This window comes from Narcine bancroftii, chromosome 5, assembly GCF_036971445.1.
Source record: "Narcine bancroftii isolate sNarBan1 chromosome 5, sNarBan1.hap1, whole genome shotgun sequence".
Taxonomy (NCBI): domain Eukaryota; kingdom Metazoa; phylum Chordata; class Chondrichthyes; order Torpediniformes; family Narcinidae; genus Narcine; species Narcine bancroftii.
In genome coordinates, this window is record NC_091473.1 from 256190906 (window position 1) to 256214266 (window position 23361).

Here is a 23361-nt window from a genome sequence, read left to right on the forward strand (position 1 = left end):
GCATTCACCATGGAAGTCCTGCCCTGACTTGACTTCCCAAAATGCAAACTCTACGTGTCAGGGTTAAATTCCATTTACTGTTCCTTGGTAAATCCTGTTACAAACTTCAATACCCTTCCTCACAGCTCACTACACCAGCCATTCTCAACCTTTTATTGGCTGTGCCCCCCCCCCCCAGGACCTGTTCAAAGTTTATGGGTCCCCTTCCCTGTGAAGCAGTCAAGTTTTGGTTTCCTCCGTACTTCTCTCCCACCGACCACCTAAAAAACATTTTTAAAAATTGTTACACGAGGCGAAAAAAAGCCAAAGCTTTTACTTAACTGTGCTGTGTTCCCGGGGCAGGGGGAGGTAAGTGAGCCCCCCCGCCCCCTCTCCCCACTGTTGAGAATGGCTGCTCTACACCAACAAGTTTGGTGTCATCTGCAAATGTATTTGTCATGTTAACTACATGGCCATCTAAATGGTTAATGTGATACAGAAGAAGAGCGGTACACTACTAGTTACAAATCTCCACTCAAAGAAACATCCTTCCACTAATTCCCTGTCTCCTTACACTCAGTGGTGAACCTGAGCTCCCCTGGATCCCATGTGATCTAACCTTCCAGACTAACCTGTCAACAGCCTCGTAAAAGTCTATATATATACTTCCCTGAGAATCCTTGTGCCTGAGAAAAGATCATACAATAATGCAGCATTTTAATTAGATTAGCCAGCTAAAATTCAGCTCAGATCTCACCAACTGAAAAGTAATTTGAATCATTCCCCCCATCAAGAAGAGACAAAATTTGGTTCAGCCTCTTGAACACACTTGAGACAGCATGGACCATTTTGGTCCACAGGGATTGCTTCTCCTCTGGGGTTACACAACACATCACACCAGCCAGAAGGTAGTAATTTAAATTAATTTCCTGCCTGTCACATAGGATAATTTTGAGTTAACACTTGAAACATGTAAATGCTGGGGAAATACGCTCAGTGGGCTGGTGCTGGGCATATGGTATGGGAGCAGGAGAGCAGCACTCCTATGGATGCTCCCCACGGAACATTCTCACCACAAGAGATTCAGCATAATTATGGTCCACAACAAATGGAATATAAACAAATTTGTTAAAATGTCTCCAAACGTTGCCACCGTACGAAACCTCGTGACATCTCTCACAGCAGCAGAAAGCCAGGACTTCACTTGCTGGCCCAGCCCAGCCTAGTAACCTCCGGATTTAGACATACAGCATCGTAACAGGCCATTCTGGCTTACGAGCCCACGCCGCCCAATTACCTACAACTACTGGTAGGTTTTGAAAGGTGGGAGGAAACCGGAGCCCCCAGGGCTCCCCATGCAGACATGGGGAGAACATACAAACTCCTTACAGACAGCGCAGGATTCAACCCCAGGTCTCGATCGCTGGGGCTGTAAAGGCGTTGTGCTAATTACTACGGTAACCTTGCTGTCTTGGATTGCAAGGACACCATTGTGCATTCGTCTGGTCTGAATTAGCTATGACAAATTGTCACTGAATTTACAATTCTCATGAAAACCAACCTTTATTGAGTATTTGGGCCATCAGTAAAATCCCAGGTATCTGGCACCCACGAATTAGTTAGATGCCAGATAAGAGATTCTCCTGTTTGCTTGAGACTGCGTGAATGAAGAACTGGCAGACAGACGCAACAATTTTAAACTTTCGTATTTTTTACCCATTTATTTTCCAGGAGCTTTTTTGCCGTTTGCTTTAATGCTGGATAACAAGGATTTTACTGTATTGATAAATATTTTCTCATCTTCAGAAATTTGAACCTGTGTGGTTGAACCTTGACCAGCCCTCGCCTGAATGGTGATAAACTGATTTTTAATGTTGAAAGCTGATTGGTATTCCCACAGAAAATCTGGCATTTCATCAGTGCGAGTAAATTGGAGCTCCGTGGCCAGCCTTTGTGAATATTTAACCGTCACTCCTGGACTCAGCAAGCGAGCAGTGAACAGTATTGGGCTGACCTTTAGCCTGGGTTGACGCAGTGTGCCCGGAAGGCTTGGGACTCACTTTCACTGATCCAGCCCTTGACTGTCTGCCTGATAGAATATCACAGCCACCGTCAAGGGATATCACCAGCTCACAACTGCTCAGAACGGCAGCCATTTAAACAATCCTGCCTGGTTCATGAATTCTTGTAATTATGGCCATCTGCTCAAAAAGGATTTTGCAATTTCGAGATCCATTGACAGGATGAAGCTGTCAGCACAGATGCAAAAGGAGAACAGTGTCACCATTCATGGTGTCCATCACATGGGCAGCAAATGTGCAACTCAGTAACTCCAGCCTCTTCCTAAAATATTTCACGGATTCTGTGTGAACAGCAGCAGATAAAAATGCTCATGTGTCCCCAACGCTCTGATTAGCACTCTGTCACCCACACGTCTGGAGAATTACAGCAAAGTCCTTCCTCATCACACTGTAATCCTGCAGTGGAGGGGTTTCACAAAGACCAGGTGATTGACAAGTCACCCTCCAGGCCACAAGAAGCTGGAAGATGAAAAGTGGAAATGAGCGTAAAGCCCTCCAAAAGGTAGTGGTCACGGCCCAGGACATCACAGGCAAAGCCCTCCCCACCATCAAGAACATCTACAGGGAATGCTGCCGTCGGAGAGCAGCAGCCATCATCAATGATGCCCATCACCCCCCAGCACACGCTCTGTTCTCGCTGCTGCCATCAGGAAAGAGGTATCGGTGCCACAAGACTCACACCCCCAGGTTCAGGAACAGCTGCTCCCCCTCCACCGTCAGACTCCTCAACGACAAACTCAATCAGGGGCTCGTTTAAGGACTCTTGTGCACTTTATTGATTTTTCCCTCCTCTCTGTATTGCACAGTCAGTTTGTTTACATTTCTTTATGTGTTTACATAGTTTTTTTTGCACTGCAGAAGTTGGAACTGTGGCCTCTTCAACAGATGGGGCAGGAGGTGTCTGATGAGGCATGTGGGAGGGGTGTGATCTTTCCCCCAGTATCGCAGGGTGCTGCCTGCTCCTGATGCATGGACCTCTGGTTGCCCATATCATCCTGAAGGCAACATTTCCACAGGAGTCAGTGAGGGGATTACATTGCCTTAACGAGGCTTCGAGCACATCCCAGAATCTCTGCCTCTGTCTACCTGGTCACCTTGTGGGATGGATTTAGACAATCCAGTCAACTGGAGATAGGAATGCAATTTGATTCCAATGTCTGCAAATGCTGTAATTCTAGTCAAAACACAGGGATACTGGAGGATCTCAGCCGGTCTCGCAGCATCCACAGGAGGTAAAGATATATTACTGATGTTTCGGGCTTGAGGCCTTCTTCAAGGTAGAAGAAAAAAGCAGGCAGGTTTCTGAATTGGAGACTGGGGAGAGAAAGGCCGGGAATATATCTTTACCTCCTATGGATCTGCGGTACCGCTGAGCTCCTCCAGCATCTCTGGATTCAGATGTGAATCGGTTTGTTGACATGACACATGCAGGTACAGGGCTAGTTTTGTTGCATTTCATGCCATTGACAGCTGTCCTTTCAGGGGTTGATCAGCCAGAGATGATGCAGATTAATGAGCAGGATCACGAACTCACAACAGCAGGGGAGCGTCTATCTTTCACCTGCCCCAAAGTCACAATAATGGTGTCAAATCGAGTCCTACACTTCCATGCTGAGTGTACAATGACCCCTTGATAATATTCTGACTTTTTAAACTTTACCAAATCAAAATAATCTCCTCATTGAGGGTCCACGACAGAGGCAGAGACCTGGGGTGGTGAAGCGGAAATACTAAAAGGCACTGAACTAAGCAAAGGCTGTCACAGTCACAGCCCCTCATTTATGAAATGGACCCAGTACTGAGAGAACAACTGAAAAGGCAGAACTGACAGCTCTGTAACAAAATTCCAAAGGGTTTCATAAAATCTAATGCCATATGTGGATTGACAAGTCCCCAGGGCAGCCACGCAATTAGACAACACAGCCAGTGCACGCTCAGAAATCAATGGCCAACATTCCATGGCATCAGTGCAATAATGAACTCTGAAGAGGATCTGTAATTATGCAGTATTGATTGAGATGATTTGCACAGCCTTGTGTCCAATTTAATAACGGCTGCATTATTCACCATTATTGCGCCCTCCGTGCGGGATTCTCTGAGCGGCCTGAAAGGAAAGTGCTGTGGTGGCTCCAAGTCACTCAGTACCTTTGTGGAACAATGAAATCCTCCTGCTCACATGGCTGAGACGAAGCTTGGGCAGGAACTTGAACGCAGTGGAGCCCCGGTGAGCTTTCTGCCTGTCCCCCCACATCGGGAGCTCTGGGTTGGGACAGCTCCTGGCACCCGGTCTGTGGAAAGTAGATCTGTTCGAGAACCTGCCTACATTTTGCTCAGACCTTGATGAGGGGCTCAAGCCCAAATCATCAGTTCTGTATCTTTATCTTTTCTACATAAAGGACTCTGTTTGACCTGCTCAGTTTCTACAGCATGGTGTTTTTACATCAACCTCTCGTGTTTTAGACCAGATACACCAGAAAATGCAGGTGCCGGGATCTGTACCGGAAAACTATTGGTGCAGAATGAGTCGATGCAGAATCTCAGCCTGAAACATGGACAATTCTGTTCTCCCCACAGAAGATGCCAGATGTCCTGAGTTGCTCCAGCAGACTGCTTTTCACTCCAGGTTTGCTGCCTGGATCCAGATCCTTTACATCACCCAAAGCCTGATACTCGTCTCCTCAATCCCGAGTCTCCAACACCCAGAACAGGTGCCAAAAATGCCTTTACAGAGAGGGACACAGAAGGTAGAAGATGCCAGCACAATACAGGCCCTTCAGCCCATGATGTTGTGACAGCCCTTTAAGAGAGTGTTTAGCTTCCTCTCCTTCATCAATCCAGGAGCTGGGATGTAATGGTGAAGTTGTACAAGACACTGATGAGGTCACATTTGGAGGATTGTGTGGAGTTTGGGTCATCGAACTACAGGAAAGATTAAAAGAGGTGCAGTAAAAATTTACTAGAATGTTTCTAGGACTCGAGGAACTGAGTTTCCGGAACAAGTTAGGAGTTTATTCCTTGAAGCATGGGAGAATGAGGGGTATAGATGAGTTAAATGCATGCATGGCTTAAGGGTGACAGGTGAAATGTATACAGCAGGATTGGCGCAGCGGTTAGCACGAAGCTGTCACAGCGCAAACAACCCAGGTTCGATCCTGCACACTCTGTAAGGAGTTTGGACATTCTCCCCGTGTCTACTTGGGTTTTCCCCAGGGGCTCTGGTTTCCTCCCACCCTCCCAAACGTACGGGAGTTGAAGGTTAATTGGGTGAAATTGACTCGTGGGACAGAAAGGTCTGTTGCCATGCTGTATATCTAAATTTAAAAACCAAATTTTAAAAACTGGGGAACTTCTTCACTCAGAGGGTGGTGAGAGCATGGAATGAACCGGCCAGCGGAAGTGGGAGCTGCCTTGACTTTTAAAAGCAGATTAGATAGGGAATGCTATGATCCAGCTGCAGACTGATAACTCTATGTAGAAGAAATAATTCAGCACAGATTAAATGGGCCATAGGGCATGAGTCTGTGCTTTGGTGTTTTATGGTTCTCTGGGGAGGGGGGAGATGGGGAGGGGGAAGAAGGGATGGGGAAATAAGGAGGTGGGATTTGAAAGGGAGGGTCACGCTGGTTCCACCTGCCAATATTCCTTCACCCCTCCTCGGTCCCCTCTCACCTGCTAGCCTGTCTCCCCCACCCCCTCTCCTCTTTGAACTGCTGGCCTTCCCCTCAGTCCTGAAACACTGACCATTCCCCCCCGCCCCACACATGCTGAGGTCCAGCCTGGATTGAATTTGAAGACACGACAGAACCACACACAGAGCTAGAGGAACAATGGGTCAGGCAGAATCCACAGAAAGCAAGGGACAGTCAACATCTCTTTTTCGACATACAGCGCAGTAACTGGCCCTTTTAGCCCACAAGCCTGGGCTGCCCGATTGACCTACAACCCCAGGACATTTCGAACAGTGGGAGGAAACCAGAGCCCCTGGGGAAAGCCCACGCAGACACGGGGAGAACATACAAACAGCGTGGAATTCGAGCCCCGGTCCCGATCACTGGCGCTGTAACAGTGTTACGCTAACCGCGGCACCCACTACTTCAGCAGGGACTATATTTGCCTTCCACAGATACTGCCTGATCTGCTGAGCTCCTCCAGTGTTATCTGTGGCTTCAGATTTCCAGCCTCTGCAGCTTCTCTGTACTCAAATGCATAATAGACGAACTGCAATGGGGGAACCTCAGGCTCACACTGCATTGTTAACCCTTTACTGACATCTTCTGAAACAACCGTCCTTTATCTCACAAATCTAAGACATTTTGTGATTTTTAAAATTTCACTTGACACGTGGAATGGAGTAATGTTTAACTCGAGTGTAGAAGGAAGTGCTGACAAATCTGTGATCCCCAATGCATGTGGTAAGGCTGATATTACCAGTTCACAGATTTGAGGAGGAACTTGGATACAAAAGGTTCTCCCGTCCTTCAAACACCTGTCAAATCCGCAACTCTTGAATGAATAAAAATGGCAAAATAGCTAGTGTGGCTCCCAGATTCCACTCAGAGACAAGTAGCTTTAATAAATATTTGTAAAGAGAGTTTCGTCCATCGTGTCCCCACCTCCCTCCGGCAGAATCTCCGCCCTGGTCAACAATTCCCTGCTAAATTAGTGGTGAAGGGACAGTGGGCTCCAGTAATAAAGTCATACGTCAAACTGTCTCGCTGTCAGAACGAGCTGCGCTGCTGTAACCCTTCATGGTAATGGCTGTGCAGAGGTAAGCAATTATATTGTCGAACAAAGACCTTATAATACCACAGTATTCTAGAATTACATGATTCTAACTGACAAATGCACCACATTAGTCACAGAAATGGGATTCTTTACAGAATCAGTTGGGAGGCTTTTTTGCTTTATGAAATTGAGTGAGCAATTTTAGTTTCAGTTTAATAAATTAATAAACCTTCCCCTCATGAGCTGTTTCCCAATCTAACATTTTCCCCCCATTTGGAACAAAAGGTAAAAGAGTTTCCTCACCCTGGAGAGTAAATGAAACATGGCTGTTTTACCTGGTTGAGACATTCCTGGCTAACAGCCCAGTTGCCATGTCATGAAGCAGTTTGGCATCCTGTCCACCTGCTCCCGTCTAGCTTTCCTTCCTTTAGAATCCACCCTCCTGTAGTGATCAGGAACACGGCATGGGAGTTTGAACCAGGTGATGGCCATGATTGGTGCCAGTTGGAATCCGACCAGCAGTCTTCTCAAACCTCTACTTCTCCGAGCTCCTGGCAGTGCCCTCCCTCTCCAAGGCCCCATTTCCTGCCCTCTCTCCTCAAGGGTGATTTCCTGCCCTCTCTCCCATCTCAAACTTGCCTTGTTGCACCCTCGTTCTCCTCTGCCAATGGGACATCCTGAATGGGCAAAAACAGACCCAAGAGCAGGAGCTCAATGATTGGCCCAGAGACTGTGACCAGAGCTCACTGAGCAGCAAGTGAACCAGGATCTTGGCACAAGGGTGCCCATACAGACAGGACCCACATTCACATGTCTCACTTACACAGCTGTGAACACCAATTACGCTCAATTATTGTCTGCCAGACAGGCAGAACACATGCCCAGAACGATGCTCTAGATCACAGAGCTGTGTAGAAAGGCAATGGGCCCTTTGGCCCAACAACTCCATGCTGAACAATGTGCCTTCCCGAGCTGGTCTCATTTGCCTGCGCTTGGCCAATATCCCTCCGCGGTCACTCACAACCTTGATTTACATTGGTTAAATGAGGAACTGAAGTGAAATTTGAGCATTCTCCACTGAGCCCTACTGCCCATTTACACCCAATTAACCTATCCCTCGCCTCGCCTCCCCCCCCCCTCCACCGTGCATTTTGAACGGTGGGAGGAACCAAAGCCCACCCTGGGGGAAAACCCACGCAGACACAGAACGTACAAACTCCTCACAGACAGCGTGGGATTCGAATCCTGATCCCGATAAATGGTGCTGTGATGGCATTGCGCTAACTGCTGCCCCTAGGTCAACCATGCTGTTATAGTTACATAAATGGCTGGTTCTAGAACTTTCTCTTCTGACACCATTAACCGTTACAGCACCAGCGATCAGGACTGGGGTTCAAATCCCATGCTTTAAGGAGTTTGTACATTCTCCCCACAGATTTTTCCCCATGGGACTCCCCATGAGTCCCCCATGGGACTCCCCATGAATCCCCCATGGGACTCCAGTTTCCTCCCACTGTTCAAAATATACTGGGGTTGTTGGCCAATTGGGCGTAAAGGGCTCGAGGGCTGAAAGGGCCTCCCTACCATGCTGTATGTCTATATTTAAATAATAAGACTGAATAGATTTCACGCTTACAGTTTTATCTGCACAGTGTCAGGGTGACAGTGAAAGGTTGACATGGGTTGTCAGGAATGTGGGCTTGAGGTTACCCATAGATCAGCTGTGGTCTTGGTGAATGGCAGACCAGTCGAGTCCTGCCCCTACAGTGAGTGTTTGTGTGGCAGTGACACAGGGCTTTGACACGAGCAGCTGGCGGTTAGTCCTCAGGCAGGAATCTTACTCTGAGCCGATAATGGCACTACATTCAGAGGCTGGCCCACAACAGTTAGATCACCTGTCTCTGAATGGCGAACTTTGCTAATTCTACCTTCAAAGGAAAAGGATGAAATGGAGAAAAGCATTTTCATTCTCTCCACCCAGTGGTTTCGCAGCTTCTCGTCGAACGGCAGCCCTGCATTACGGTCTAACATGTCAGCAAGGCTCCAGAACACACAAGTCATTCCTATGATAAAGACTTTCACGCTGAACGTAACAGAAAATACTTCTAAAAATGTTAAATATAGAATCTTCAAAATCTAAATCTGCCGACTCCATCAACTTCAACATTGTCAATAACTTAAATTTATATTATTTTCTGATTGCCTATAAAGCTGGTTTGTTGCCACATGATTGGATTTGTAGCAATGCAGAATTTTACCCGGTTATTATGGGCTGAACCTTAGGGCACGACCAGTCATTGCAACTCAATTCAATCTCACTGCACGCCTGCACACACTCAGGTACCCTGTCCATCTTGCTTGAAGCTGACATACTAAACGCACCAGCAGTTAGTGTTTGGAAAAAAGGTTTTGATTCGTTAGATGTCATCACAAAACAATTTATGTTTCCATAATTGTGTTTTTATATTTCTCCTTTTTTTTTACAGTTCTGACCAGAACCGATTTGTTCATTGAGACTCCGATTCTCTCACTACACAAACAGAAAAAGACCAAAGTGTCACTCAGGCTTGAGGCTCAGTGGGGCACCAAGACTCTCCTCAACCCCCCGCAGCAGTCCGGCAGTCAGGAAGCAGACGGACCTGCCTGTGGGCCCATTAACCTGTTCCTTGTACAAGCCACCAAACTCCCTTCTGTTCATGCCAATCCTGGTCTGTGGCCATGTCATCCAAGGATTTCTCTAGTTTTGGCACCTCGACTCTCTCCTCCCTGGTGAACCCTGACCCCCACCTTCCTGTGGCACCCCGTCCCCCACCTTCCTGTGGCACCCTGACCCCCATCTTCCTGTGACACCCCGATCCCCACCTTCCTGTTGCACCACAGCCTTTTCGCCCAACATGGCCCTAAACGATGAATTTTGTGCTGAATAACTCTGCTTCCCTTTAGATTCACTGCCACACCAACCACTCTGACACAGTCATTGTCCATCGGTTCCACTTCCTGCATCCTCTATGTTTCTATCTTTGTTGAATGAGCTCTGTGAAATTCCTCTGCTCTTTTCCAAAGTTAAATGCCAGTTGTTATTTCTTGCTGGTCAGAAGCCCCATGTCAAAATTCTCAGAACTTGGCAAGAAATCTGAGAAAAGCTCGAGTCGTGACCCAGGTCCAGCGAGACAGGACACCAGAAATCTCAGGGATTTTCTCTCACCAGCTCTCTCATCAACAACCAATTCCAAGTTGCAAATCAACTCAAAGTGCTTCAAACAATCAGAACAACTGGTTGCAAGTGGCAGGAGAAAGAACCTCAGGCTTGTATGTGATGTCACGTATGTACCTTGACAAGAAATCTGAACTCGTCGCATGGCCCGCTGTCAAGCGTGCTTCTGGGTGGATTGCATTGGAATTAGACCCTGTGTTTACGGCAAACTGACAGGTCACAGTAGGGTCCGAGTTCTATTGCCTGCCAGCTTCAGCAATGGTCTGTGACACAGTGAGGCAGTGCTAGTGTCTGACTGCTAACCATGACCTTTGCTGGAAAGCTGAAGCAGTGACCAACACGAACAATGTACAGGGCGGCGTCCGCAGATATCTCTATCAACAGGCATGGTCGGAGGACAAGAATGCATTCGCGCCCCTGGGGTTGGTGAACAAACACCTCAGTGCACATCTGGCGAATACTTACATGTTGTGGAGGACACACCAGCCGCAGTGTGGGTCTCCCGAACCCAGACACTGACTACAGGTTTCGTACTGCTCACACGATTCCACGGGCACCATTGACAGCTGCGGAAACACAATGGAAAACACCAACTCAACAAGACATCCAAAGGTCAAAGGTCAGCCCTCTCAGCAATGCATTTACCCAACTCCATCAAACATTACCCACTTCACTCAGGACAAGGACACCCATTTCAATGTTAAATGTGGATAAACAGCATGGTAACAGGCCCTTCCAGCCCACAAGTTCATGCAGCCCAATTAACCTACACACTGGTATGTTTTGAAGTGTGGGAGGAAACCAGAGCCTCCACGAAGACATGGGGAGAAGGTACAAACTCCTTTAAGACATTGCGGGACCCAAACCCAGGTCGCTGGCGCTGTAACTCTGTTGCACTTACCGCTAGACAAACTCTTCTGCCCACTCTCAACTTGTTGAAGGTCACCGTTTCAACTCATGGGCTGTCTGGATTTTCTGTCCCTCCCTGATTATTCACCACAGTAACCTGGAAACCTGCACAGTCCTGGAACAAAGCCCAGTCTTGTAAAAAAGTTTTATTACACAGTGGGACTATTGGTGATGCTGGGGTTTCCTGTGTATCTGGTGACAATCTGATGGCGGAACCGAAGGCAATGAAACAAAGTGCCGAACAGCAGATGTTCAAACTTCATACAGACAGACGCAACTTTACATTAACCAGACTGACAATACCTTCTTCTTAAATCTGCAGGTTTTCAATTTGCTAAATTTGGCTGTCCTGGGAGCTCCAGACAGAATTCTCACCCAGAATGAAACAAAGATTACAGATGAGGTGATTATAGTAAAAACACAAAAATGCTGGAGGAACTCGGCTGATCTTGCAGCGTCCATCGGAGGTAAAGGCATATTACCAACATTTCTAGAAGGGCTCGGGCCCGAAACGTCAGTAATGCATCGTTACCTCCAATGGACACTGCGAGTCTGGCTGAGGTCCTCCAGCACCTCAGAATTCTCATCTACAGCTTCGTGGAAGAAAGTATTTGAGCCGCAGTGGAAGCTGGGCCGGTGACCAGCTCCCAAATAACTCAACAAGGAATTGTGGGGACCTCTGGAGTTGGCATTAATACATGAAACCAGAGGTTGCCTGTTTAGGAAATGATACAAAGAATTCAAACATTTTGTCACATTGATCCTTTTCCCCAAAATGTACTCAGATTATTTGGTTTGACGTCTGACACAAACCCAGCATGGACCATCAGAGCAGTATCTGCAAATAGGTTAACCAGTATGCCTGAACAGGCAATAACAGTGATGCCACAGCAACAACAAGATCACAAGAAAAAGGAAGAGACCCCATTTGGCCCATCGGGTCTGCTCCATGCCTTCAACATGAGCAAAACCAAGGAGATGATTGTGGATTTCACAAAGAGAAACCAGGAGAACATGAAACAGTCCTCTTTGAGAGGTTAGCAGTGGAGAGGGTTAAGACCTTCAAGTTCCTGGGTGTCAACATCCCTGAGGATCTACCCTGGGGTCTCCATGTTGATGCAACCATGAAGAAGCCTCGTCAGCAGCTATACTTTGTCAGGTGTTTGAGCAGATTCAGTACGTCACCGAAGAATCTTGAAAACTTTTACAGGTGGACTGTGGAGAGCATTCTGGCTGGTTGCATCACTGCCTGGTACAGAAGTGCCAACGCTCAGGACAAGTATAAACTCCAGAGGGTTGTTAACTTAGCCTGCGACATCACGGGCACCAGACTTCATTCCATCGAGAACATCTACATGAGGTGGTGTCTTAAAAAAGCAGCCTCCATCTTCAAAGACCTCCACCACCCAGGCCATGCCCTCTTCACTCTGCTACCATTGGGGTAAAGGTCCAGGAGCCTGAAGACAAGCTTCTTCCCCGCTGCCATCAGATTCCTGTATGATCAATGAGTCCCAGACACGGCCTCAGTTTCTCTGATCTTTGCACGAATTTATTTATTTTTCAATATAATTTTATCGCAATATTTGCACCTGTGATCCTGCCACAGAATGAACTTCATGGCATATTCGTGATAATAAAGTCGGATCAATTGAACATAGACTGAACACAAGGCAGGGTAATAGTGGGGGGCATGTTCTACCATTTAGAGAGTTTAACTTGGGGTGAAAAATGTGGAGGCTGGGCATGAGGTTAGCAGGAGAACACTGATGTGTACAAGCGAATGTAGAAGTGTGCGAGTACATGTGTGAGTGAGCAGGGGTGTTAACACATTGGTACAGAATGAGAGAATTTTGGCATCAGTTCAACAGAGCAGTGTTAATTGACATTCCAACCATTTCCTCATGATATAAACCTAAAAGAGGCAGCAGACAAAATAACGGCTCCCTGCGAGAATTTGTCACGGCCAGCCACGAGGTTAGTGAGAGACCCTTCCACCTGCCTTGAACAACTGCGGCCGCACTGTACAGCAGCTTAGAAGCCTGAACAAGTCAACAGCTGCTCACCCACTTCGAGGGCCACAATGGGCACAGTTATCTGTGCGACACGTGTGTGCATCAGCCCAGCAAGGCGCCCGGTGGGATTCACACTCCCTGTGCACTCATGGCACTCTACTCTGCTCCAGAAACATGGACAAGCTGCCCCCGATTCCCAACACCAGGAACAGCCCACACAACTTTCTTTAGCAGGAAGGGCCTGTTACCTTGTGTATAACTAAGGTGGAGAGGGGAAGATCTGTTTGGTGGTGGGATCACTTTGTAGCTGGTGGAAATTCCGCAGGATAGTGTTTTGGATGCGGAGGCTGGTGAGGTGGTAACTCAGCCTGCGACAAGGACAAGGGGAATCCTATATTTGCTGCAACTGGGGGCAGAGGGGGCCAGGGCAGATGAGCAGAAAATGGAGGAGATGCAAGTGAGGGCTGAGTTGATGGTAATGGAGGGGAAGAAGGCAGACATTTCGTGTTTTAGTTCTAACATCCTGGTAAATCTCATCTCCACCTTCCAAAGCACGTACATAATTTTGATGTGTAGAATTTGTGGAAACAGTAGAGTACAGAAACACAATACCTGTGCTGAACATGATGCCAAATTACACTAACTTTATTCTGACAACTCCAGATGCATCTCACTTGTATTCATGTATCTAACAGCTTCTATTCCAGTGGTTCTCAACCTTTTTCTTTCCACTCACGTACCACTTTAAGTATTCCCAACGCCACAGGTGCTCTGTGATTAGTAAGGGATTGCTTGGGGTGGCATGTGAGTGGAAAGAAAAAGGCTGAGAACCGCTGCTGCCACTCAGTTGAGGTGACTCTCATTTTCTACTTTTAAACTTAAGCAAATAACAATTTCACTTAAATCAGTGCGGACTAGAAGGGCCGATATGGCCTGTTTCCGTACTGTAATTGTTATATGGTTAATGTGTCATCTAGTTATAGGAAGCTCCATAACTCAACTCCACCAGAAAGATCATCGTCCAGCCTGGTACTCAGCCCTGGAAAACCTCAACCGAGAACTTTCCTACGTGGTTCTGCACTCATTGTTGCCCCTTCAGTGGAGCCTCTCACCCTCTCGCCAGGCACAGGTGCTGCACTGTCTCAGGGCAAGCTTTCAGACCATACAAGGATTGATAAAGTGTGCAGCACCTAACGTCCCTCAAAAGGAAAATCAAAACACTTCTCATCGTAGCTGTGCAGCCCTGGTCACTAGACTGCAGGACATGGCTGCTCTGGAGAGGGCACAGAGGAGATTCACTAGGATGTTCCCTGGGGTGGGGAATTTCAGTTCTGAAGAGAGCCTGGGTCCATCTTCATTGTGGGGAGGGAACTGATGGGTGGCCTCTTAAAGTACATGGATGGAAGAGCTTGTCATCAACCTTTCTCAAAGGCTCTGGTATCTAAAACCAGAGGCTGTAGGCTTTAGGTTAATGGCAGAAGGACCTGTTGGGGATGGCTGGAATTTGGAATGCACTTCCTGAATGGTAGAGATAGAGACCTTCACAAAGGATCACTTCTTATACCATGGCACAGAATGCCAGGTCCAGTACAATCACGATGGGCTGAAGACCTTGGTTCTCAGCTGTCGAAGTGCAGTGTGCATATTACTGCCCAATTAATTACCAGCACGTCTCAGACTGCTGGTAAATCAGTACATAACGCTAAAACTCATAACATTAAGTCAGAATGCAGGAAGAGATAAATGTGAAGTCGCTGGAATCGCCACAGCAGGGTCAAAATTCAGCATGAATATTGTCTAGTAAATGTTGCCGATCATCAGGATGTATAAAATACTCCACAGTGGAGATTCCTCATGGCACTCCTTGCACTGATTTGCAGATACACCAATGCTGCAGATTATAATTTAATTTTTTATAATTTTGATATTCAGCACGGTAACTGGACCTTCCAGCCCATGAACATTTGCTGCCCAATTAACCAACACCCATAAATTTTTGAAAGGTGGGAAGAGATCCAGGGTAAAACCCACGCAGACCTGGGGAGAACATACAAGCTCCTTACAGACAGTGGAGGCAGTACAAGCTTGCGCACTGTATCGGCACTGCCTGTATTATTCGTGTTACAGGCAGTACAAGCTTGCACACAGTATTGGCTGTGCCTGTATTATTCGGGTTACAGGCAGTACAAGCTTGCGCACAGTATCGGCTCTGCCTGTATTATTCGGGTTACAGGCAGTACAAGCTTGCGCACAGTATCGGCTCTGCCTGTATTATTCGGGTTACAGGCAGTACAAGCTTGCGCACAGTATCGGCCCTGCCTGTATTATTCGGGTTACAGGCAGTACAAGCTTGCGCACTGTATCGGCCCTGCCTGTATTATTCGGGTTACAGGCAGTACAAGCTTACACACCGTATCGGCTCTGCCTGTATTATTCGGGTTACAGGCAGTACAAGCTTGCACACAGTATCGGCTCTGCCTGTATTATTCGGGTTACAGGCAGTACAAGCTTGCGCACAGTATCGGCCCTGCCTGTATTATTCGGGTTACAGGCAGTACAAGCTTGCGCACTGTATCGGCCCTGCCTGTATTATTCGTGGTACAGGCACTACAAGCTTGCGCACCGTATCGGCTCTGCCTGTATTATTCGGGTTACAGGCAGTACAAACTTGCACACAGTATCGGCTCTGCCTGTATTATTCGTGTTACAAGCAGTACAAGCTTGCGCACTGTATCGGCACTGCCTGTATTATTCGTGGTACAGGCACTACAAGCTTGCGCACTGTATCGGCTCTGCCTGTATTATTCGGGTTACAGGCAGTACAAGCTTGCACACAGTATCGGCTCTGCCTGTATTATTTAGGTTACAGGCAGAAGAAGAGCTGCATGCACTATGGACAGCACTTTCCAAGTTCTAATATTTCCCAATTTCAAAATGTGTCATATTCAAGGAAACGTAGACAACAATATTCCAATTTACTATCTTATGGGACTTCGCAGATTCAGCTGTAAGTCGCTTTAATTCATTGGTCAAACGAATAAACCTTTTGCATAAATTCACATTGAGACTTTCAGATGATGAGTAAATACACGATATTCAACTTTAAACAGATATAAAGGAAATAAACAAAATAAGATGAATTCAAAGAAAGTGTCTTGAACTTATGTCTCCTTTATAATTCTTTGAAGAATAAGATGCAAACGCTGGGTCTGCTCGGATATTACGGACTATGACATTATAGTCATCGTGGTATACACTACCAGCAATCATTTTTCTTAAAGGGACAGGCACAAAATTAACAAGAGAGTCAAAAACACAAGGTTTTAACCTTGACATGCAGTGAGGCAATGCACAAGAGTGTTGGAAAAACTCAGCAGGTCCCACAGCATCGGCAGGAAGCAACAATATATAACCTTCATTTTGGGCCTGAGTCCATCATCAAGATACAAGCAGAATGCAGGGAGGGGTCTGAATGAAATGGTTGTGGGAGAGGAGAGGAGGGAGGGAGTAGCTTAGACGCACAGGTGGACATGGGTGAGAGGGCAGAAGAGAAAGAAACTGAGAAGTGATGGGGGAATGAGGGAAGCTCTCTAAATGGTGAAGGAAAGGGGTGGGGAGCTGAACAGAGGGATGGGGAAAGGGAGAGACGGGGGGGGGGGATAATTCCATCTGATTAGAGTGTGCCCAGATGGAAAATTAGGTGTTGGTCCTCTAATCGACACGCAGTAATGCCCATGAACTAATGCGGTTACGTACTGTACTGCCGCTGTATGCAGCATTAATGCTGGCCTCCTGCTTTGTTCTGTTTCCGTCACTGACCTTTTCCTGTCAAGACAGGCACATCCTCCAAGTGAGAGAACCACTAACCCACCGAGAGCAGTTTCAAAGTGACTATTTTAAACATTTCTGTCTCAAAATTTCAATCACAGAGCAGCAAACATTTCTTGAACCAGCAGTGTGGTGAATTCAAGAGTGGAAAGGCCATTTTAGTTCTCCGGAGATTAGATATGCAGAGTATTATGTAGCTCTCTCCGAGAGACAGTTTATAAAATCTTCAAATAAAATCCACCAGCAAGTGATACTTTAGAACTGTCACACACTGAACTAAGTGGGAAATACTTTCAAACCGTTTTAACACCCACCTATGGTTCCCTGCAAGAACCTCTAAATAATTAAATTCTCAAGTTGAATGTTTTCATGAGCAAGGATTGAATGGTTTTATTGGGTTTGGTGTCAAGGTGATGGCTGTTACCTGGACACAGTGTAAGTGGAAAGGATGATGTGCCAGGGTTGTTGAGCAGAATTTGGGGTTGTCCTCTCAGGAATCGGGCAAAGCAGCGAGGAAGAATGACAATAACTGGCAAAATACAAAGCAGCAATGCACACTGACTCCAAAAAGGAAGAAAAATCATCTTTTTAAACGACAAGGACTTTACAATGTAATTGCTTGCGATTGTTGGTGCAATCCATCACAGGCCAGTGCTTTCTGAGCCAATTTAACTATCAATCTCTTACCATAGCTCCAATGACAAGGGATTGGAATATTTAACCTATTACAAGTACAAATGCTTTCCTGGTTAAAGATCCTGGTTTCACATTACACACTCAGACACATACACCCCAGACCCACTTTCTCTCACACACGCTCGCACCCACATTAATATACACACACCCCACACACAGATTCTATTTACGTATAAAATCTCTTCCCAGGATATAGATCATGGCATCAATAACAGTGGATGTACAAGGTGAAAGGTTATATTGACAGAATGCATTCTATTTCATGCATTTTGTATTACAAAGTAAATAAACTCAGCTGTGGAGATGTTAATGTACATCACTGCAGGCGACGGCTTCATCGAAATCTGTCACTGGGGAAATGATATTGTTATAAGCATCTCCCAGAAACACCCTTCTCCCTCAGCCTGCAGTCACATAAACAGTCACAGTCTGGCAGGCCAGATTTCTGTAATGTAATAGATTAGACGCAAGGTTAGGACAATGAAATATACAATTTTAAACCCCTTTAAATTGGCAGCTGCCATGGCGACAGTTGAACCTGAAGGGCATTCCATAAACAGAGCCCACTCGGGGAGCAATCCTTGCACCTGAGACGCCTTAGAGCAGACGTAGGAGCAAAGCTTCCAGCTGTGAAATCCAGTTGCAGAGGAAATGAGGTGGTGAGGGTTAACCCCTCAAACATGAACTCCTCATACGCCCAAGGGCAGTGGCACAGAGTCCTTCCACTCAACTTGTCCACACCAAACTTAAAGTTCACATTTCTTGTCAGAGTACATACATGGCATCACATACTACCCTGAGATTCTTTCTCCTGCAGGTCAGGCAGAATTAACACTTATCCGTAGCGTAAACTATACTCAATAAAAAGGATACGTAGAATAGAGAGAAATGTAAATAAACTGACTGTACAATACTGAAAAAAAAAATATTCAATTATAATAAAGGGGCACTCCTGGGTCCCTTTTAGATCTTAGGCCTCATGCTCTAAACTTAAACCCTCTTGGCACAACTACTCTGGGGAAAAAGATTGACTATGTGCCTTATCTATCCTCTCATCATTTTATAATCCTCGGTAAGGACCCCCTTAGTCTCCTAAACTCCAGCGGGAAATGTCCCAGCCTAACAACCCAGGGGGATGCTCTACCCTGGTGCCGTGGTGGCAGCAGTTAAGAAGTTTCTACATAGACATAAAATTTGCAGGGAATAAAGGGAAAAATATCGTGTGCAGTCAGGGGAAATTTTGTTTAATCTGGGCATCAAGTTTTGCCAGATATCATGGACCATGGATTGAAAACTAGCTGAGTGGAAGGAGGCAGAGGGGAGTAGTGGTGGAATGCTTCTCTGATTGGAGGCCTGTGCCCAGTGGTGCATCTCAGGCCTTGGAGTTTGGTCCACAGTTGTCTATCATCTCTATCTTTTTTGGAGGTCAATGTCGTTATCTTTTGATTGGTACATCTGCAGATGACACTGACATTGGCAGTGCAGTGGGCCGTGAGGAAGGATATTGAAGTGGGAAGGTAGGCCAGTGTTAAGTATTGCACTTTGGTAAGTCAAACCAATGCAGGACTTGTGCGGTGAATGGTCGGGCCCTGGGAGTGTTGTAGATCAGAGAGAACAAGAGGAACTGCAGCAGTTCCTTGAAAGTGGCAACTTAGGTAGGTGGCGAGGATGTATTTGGCACGTTGGCTGTCATTGGGCAGAGTACTGGACTCAAAATTTGAGAATGAACGATTCAACTACACAAGGCATTGGTGAGTCCACATAGAGAACTGCATGCAGTCTGGTCACCCAGCTGTGGGAAGGATATCAATAAATTGGAAATGGGAGCAGATGACATTCACCACGATGTTACCAGTTCTGGAGGGGTTAAGGTATAGGGAGAGGTTGTACAGGGTGGGTGAGGGGTGACCTCAAAGTTGTTTATAAAATCATGAGGTGCGCGGGCAAAGTGAATGTTCAGGCTCTTTCTCCCAGGGTGGATGGTTCTAGAATTACAGGGGCCACAGCTTTGGATTCCAACCTGTGCAACCTCTTCAGTACCTGGATTGTGAAGACTCTGCCTGAAGGATCATCTCTCCATCTCTGGGGCAGCCCGCAGCTGAATTGAGCATCTCTAGTAGGTGCCTCACCTTCCCAACTCGATCTATACAAGTTGACCGCTGGACATCATAGGGCACAAAGCTTGTGTCCAAGTCTGATTGACTGCCTCAAATGCTGCTACGTCCAAAGTGGAAACACATTATCTATCAAGGGGCTAACAGCCTGTAGGAGGTTGAGCTCCCCAGCCATGGATCTCACAAAGATTTTTGGGAAGAGAAATTAGACCGTGAGATGTAGGTAGGCCATTCGGCCCATTGAGACCACTCTGCTAATTAGTTGGAAACCAGACCAGAAGGTCCATAAGATGCCAGCAATGCTCAAGTACAAACTCCTCTGTATCCAACTGCTGCATGTGTATAGGTACCTGTAGAAGATCAAACGGGCTTGCGGTCCTCCACAGGGAGCTTCATCACACTGACTTGCCATGCTCTGGAGACTGCCTCATGTGGTCAAAGAACCACAGCTGTTCTCCTTCTTCAACCCTCTGCTGCCTCCAGGTATGTCCCATGAAGAATGGTGCAGAAAACTGACAAGGTTAAAAGATCCCGAGCTTCAACAGGTCAAGAACACAAAAGATATGATTGTGGACTTCAGGAGGGCCAGGAATGGAATGACCATCCTCCACTACACATCAACGACTCTGTAGTGGAGAAAGTGGAGAGCACTAAGTTCCTTGGAGTTCACTTAACTAATGACCTATTGTGGACACTCAGTATCTCCTCACTTGTCGGGAAGATGCAACAGTCACTGCACTTCCTGAGAAGACTGAAGCGGGCAAGGCTACCGGCCACCATCGAGATGGTCGAGATCGAGATGGTCCTGGCCAGCTGCATCGGTTTCTGTAGAGCATCAGATGGGAGGTCAATCGACGGGACCATAAAAGTAGCAGAGAGGATCACTGGGATCTCCCTCCCACCATCCCCTTTGACGCGATCGACCGGAATCATTGTTTAAAGACAGTGTGCAAAATCATCGAGGACCCCTTCCACCCCGCACACAGCATCTTTCAGTTGCTCCCGTGTGGGAAGAGATCCAGGAGGATCAGAGCCAGCACCACCAGGCTGAGGGTACAGCTTCTTGCCATGGGCAGTGAGAACGACCAAAGGAACTGATCACACTGACCCTCTGAGACTCAGACTCACAGAACAATATTTATTTATTTGTATAGATGAAAGACTTGGCCTGCATATGTATTGTTCGTCCGTATGTCTGATTGTGTGCCTGCATGTTTACACCGAGGACCTGAGAACGCTGTTTCGTTGAGTTGTACTTGTACAATCAGATAACAACAAAACTGAGTTGAAAAAACCTGGACCCATGAAGCAAACCACTTTTTATATTAATGAGCTGCAGTGGTAAAAATGAGCTCCCACAAAAGGTTGCCTACCAGGAAGGCACCTAAGCTTCTTATTGAAAGGAAGTTTAAATGTTTAATTTTTATTTTAGAGATACAGCACGGTAACAGGCCCTTCCGGAGTCCGTGCCGCTCAGTTACACCCAATTAACCTACAATCCCCCGTACATTATGAAGGGTGGGAAGAAGCTGGAGTCCCCGGGGAAAATCCACAAAGACTCTGGGAGAACGAGCAAAGTCCTTAGGATTCGAACCCCAATCCCGATCACTGGCGCTGGAACAGCATTGGCTAACCACTACACTAATTGTTTGATTTGAACATCCAGATGGGAGGTAAATGGTTAATGGTAACCTTGCAATGACCTTTCCTGACAATGCAGAGAACCTGAATTACTGTTCCAATGTTAATACCAAGCACTTCTCCAAAGACCCTCCTCCAGTGCTGACTCCTTTCAGGATCTAGACCCCTGCTGCACCCAGAGGGAATTCTGTGGAGCTGTATCAGATTTCGTGTCCAGACAGGCTTGGCCCTGTCCCACTCATTCATTCTGCATGAACTGTCCAGGTTTAGGGACAGCTGCTGAGGCCTCATTCTGAGTACTGTAACATTCTGTCTCATAACAAATGATATAGTCACCACCTGCTCTGCAAACCAGAACAAGAAACCTCTTGTACCTTCCAAATGTTTCAAGCATTAATCTGGCTCTTAGCACCAGCATTTGTTCAATATTCAAATACTTGAGTTTGCATTAAACCAGCGTATCCAGATTGCTTTTTTACAATATGAATTCTGTTTAAATAGAATAACTCTTCTTGAAAACCAAACCAGAGTTGTGGAGGTTTGCAATTTCTTTAAGCCTGCACTGCCTGGTGACAGTGAAGGAAGATCTGACCATGGTCTGGTATTTACACATAGTTCCAAACCTCAAATAGCCCATGGAATCAAACGGAAATGCAGGGAGTACTTGGTCTGCAGAGCAAGGAAGGCGAGTTTGAACGTTGGCTTGTAGAACAGATTTGGTTTTAGCACCATTCCAGACATTCCGACCTCTGCCAGGGTCCGGAACTTCCCCAGGAGCTAACCGTGGACGAGCCGCATTAAAGCTGGTCTATAGAGAGAGGAGCTAAACTGATCCAACCCACAACCAAGGGGTGTGTGTATGTGTGGGGAGGGGCTGGGCAGATCCATCGGTTCTGCTCCCCTCTCTATACATTGCCAACTGAGTCACCCATCCCACCATCCATGAAGTTTTTTCCCCCAGCAGGACTGAGCAGATTCAGGACAAGCACCCCTGGGCTTTTACGCAATGGATATCCAGGCTCATGAAAAGATGAGCAAGATGGTTTCGAGGAGAGGAGCAGCCTACTGCTGGGCCTAACTTTCTATACCTCCTTCCCCCACCATGACCCCACCTCTCCTCCGCTGCCAGCCCGCCATCATTTGCATCCACATCTCCTCCAACTCCACGCACTGGACATCTCTTCCCCGAGCTGAACTTCTCCAGCATCAAGTTCAAGGTTTCAAACACAAAAAGAGAAGACCCAATTTTTTCTCGTTTTCGGCCCAAGATGTTGTGCGATGTAAACCTCCTCCACAACAATCAACCCCTTCCCTCCCTCAGATCCAGAACCCTCTATTTTTCTGATATTCATGTGCCTAAGAGTCTTCTGAATGTCCCTGTGGTACCAACCTCCACCACCACCCTTGGCAACTCATTCCAGGCACCCACCATCCTGTGTGAAAAACTGATTCCTGACATCTCCCCCAGACTCTAGACACCAACGGGCACAACGGAAAGCTGATAACCACAGTTTGCTGAAGGCAGATGATACAATTCCCAATCAATGCTGGTGTAATTTCTGACCAGTTTGGCTGGATACACACATAGTCACTGAAATGAAAAGTAATTTTTTACAGTATTAAGTGTTATGATTCCACACAGTCACAGTGTGGCAACAAGATCATCAAATAAAACAGTGATATTGAAACAGAGTTAGGGCAGAGAACACCTATTTACGAGTGTCGTGCCATCAAGGTCCTGATTCTGGAAGGGCTGATTCCCTGTGCCCTTTTCTGTGTATCCTATTCAGAGCCTCTGTACCGAGTGTAACAAAGTCTTGTGCTAACAGATTAACGATCCCAGCAGCACGTAGTCTTGGAGCGGAATAATGAGGAATTAATGAAAGCACCCATTCACTTATGATGGAGGAAAATTAAACCTCACATAAAAAAAAAACAAATGAGTTATTTGAAAATTATAAAGAAGACCGACTAGCTATTTGCATCAAACAACACGACACCGGAAGCCCACTAATTGAACATTTGCATTCATCGATGATTACAGAATTAGTGAAGAGGTTTAATTCTATTCTCAGGAGTGAAAAAGCTTTTTGTTTCCTGACAGGCAACACACCATGTTCTTTATTTAGTGACCTGAAATTGGATTGTTCGGCTTTGTCAAT

At 46.5% G+C, this 23361-nt stretch overlaps 1 protein-coding gene across 8 annotated transcripts in view; it reads right to left on the reverse strand.

Annotated features, from left to right (window-relative positions):
• plxna2 (plexin A2) overlaps nucleotides 1-23361 on the reverse strand; it is a 374997-nt gene that overhangs the window by 151439 nt on the left and 200197 nt on the right. For all 8 annotated transcript variants that reach the window (XM_069942307.1, XM_069942304.1, XM_069942308.1 and 5 more), the window contains exon 7: nucleotides 10465-10565. In XM_069942307.1, coding sequence (XP_069798408.1) covers nucleotides 10465-10565 — 101 coding nt within the window. The remainder of the gene's footprint in view (nucleotides 1-10464; nucleotides 10566-23361) is intronic.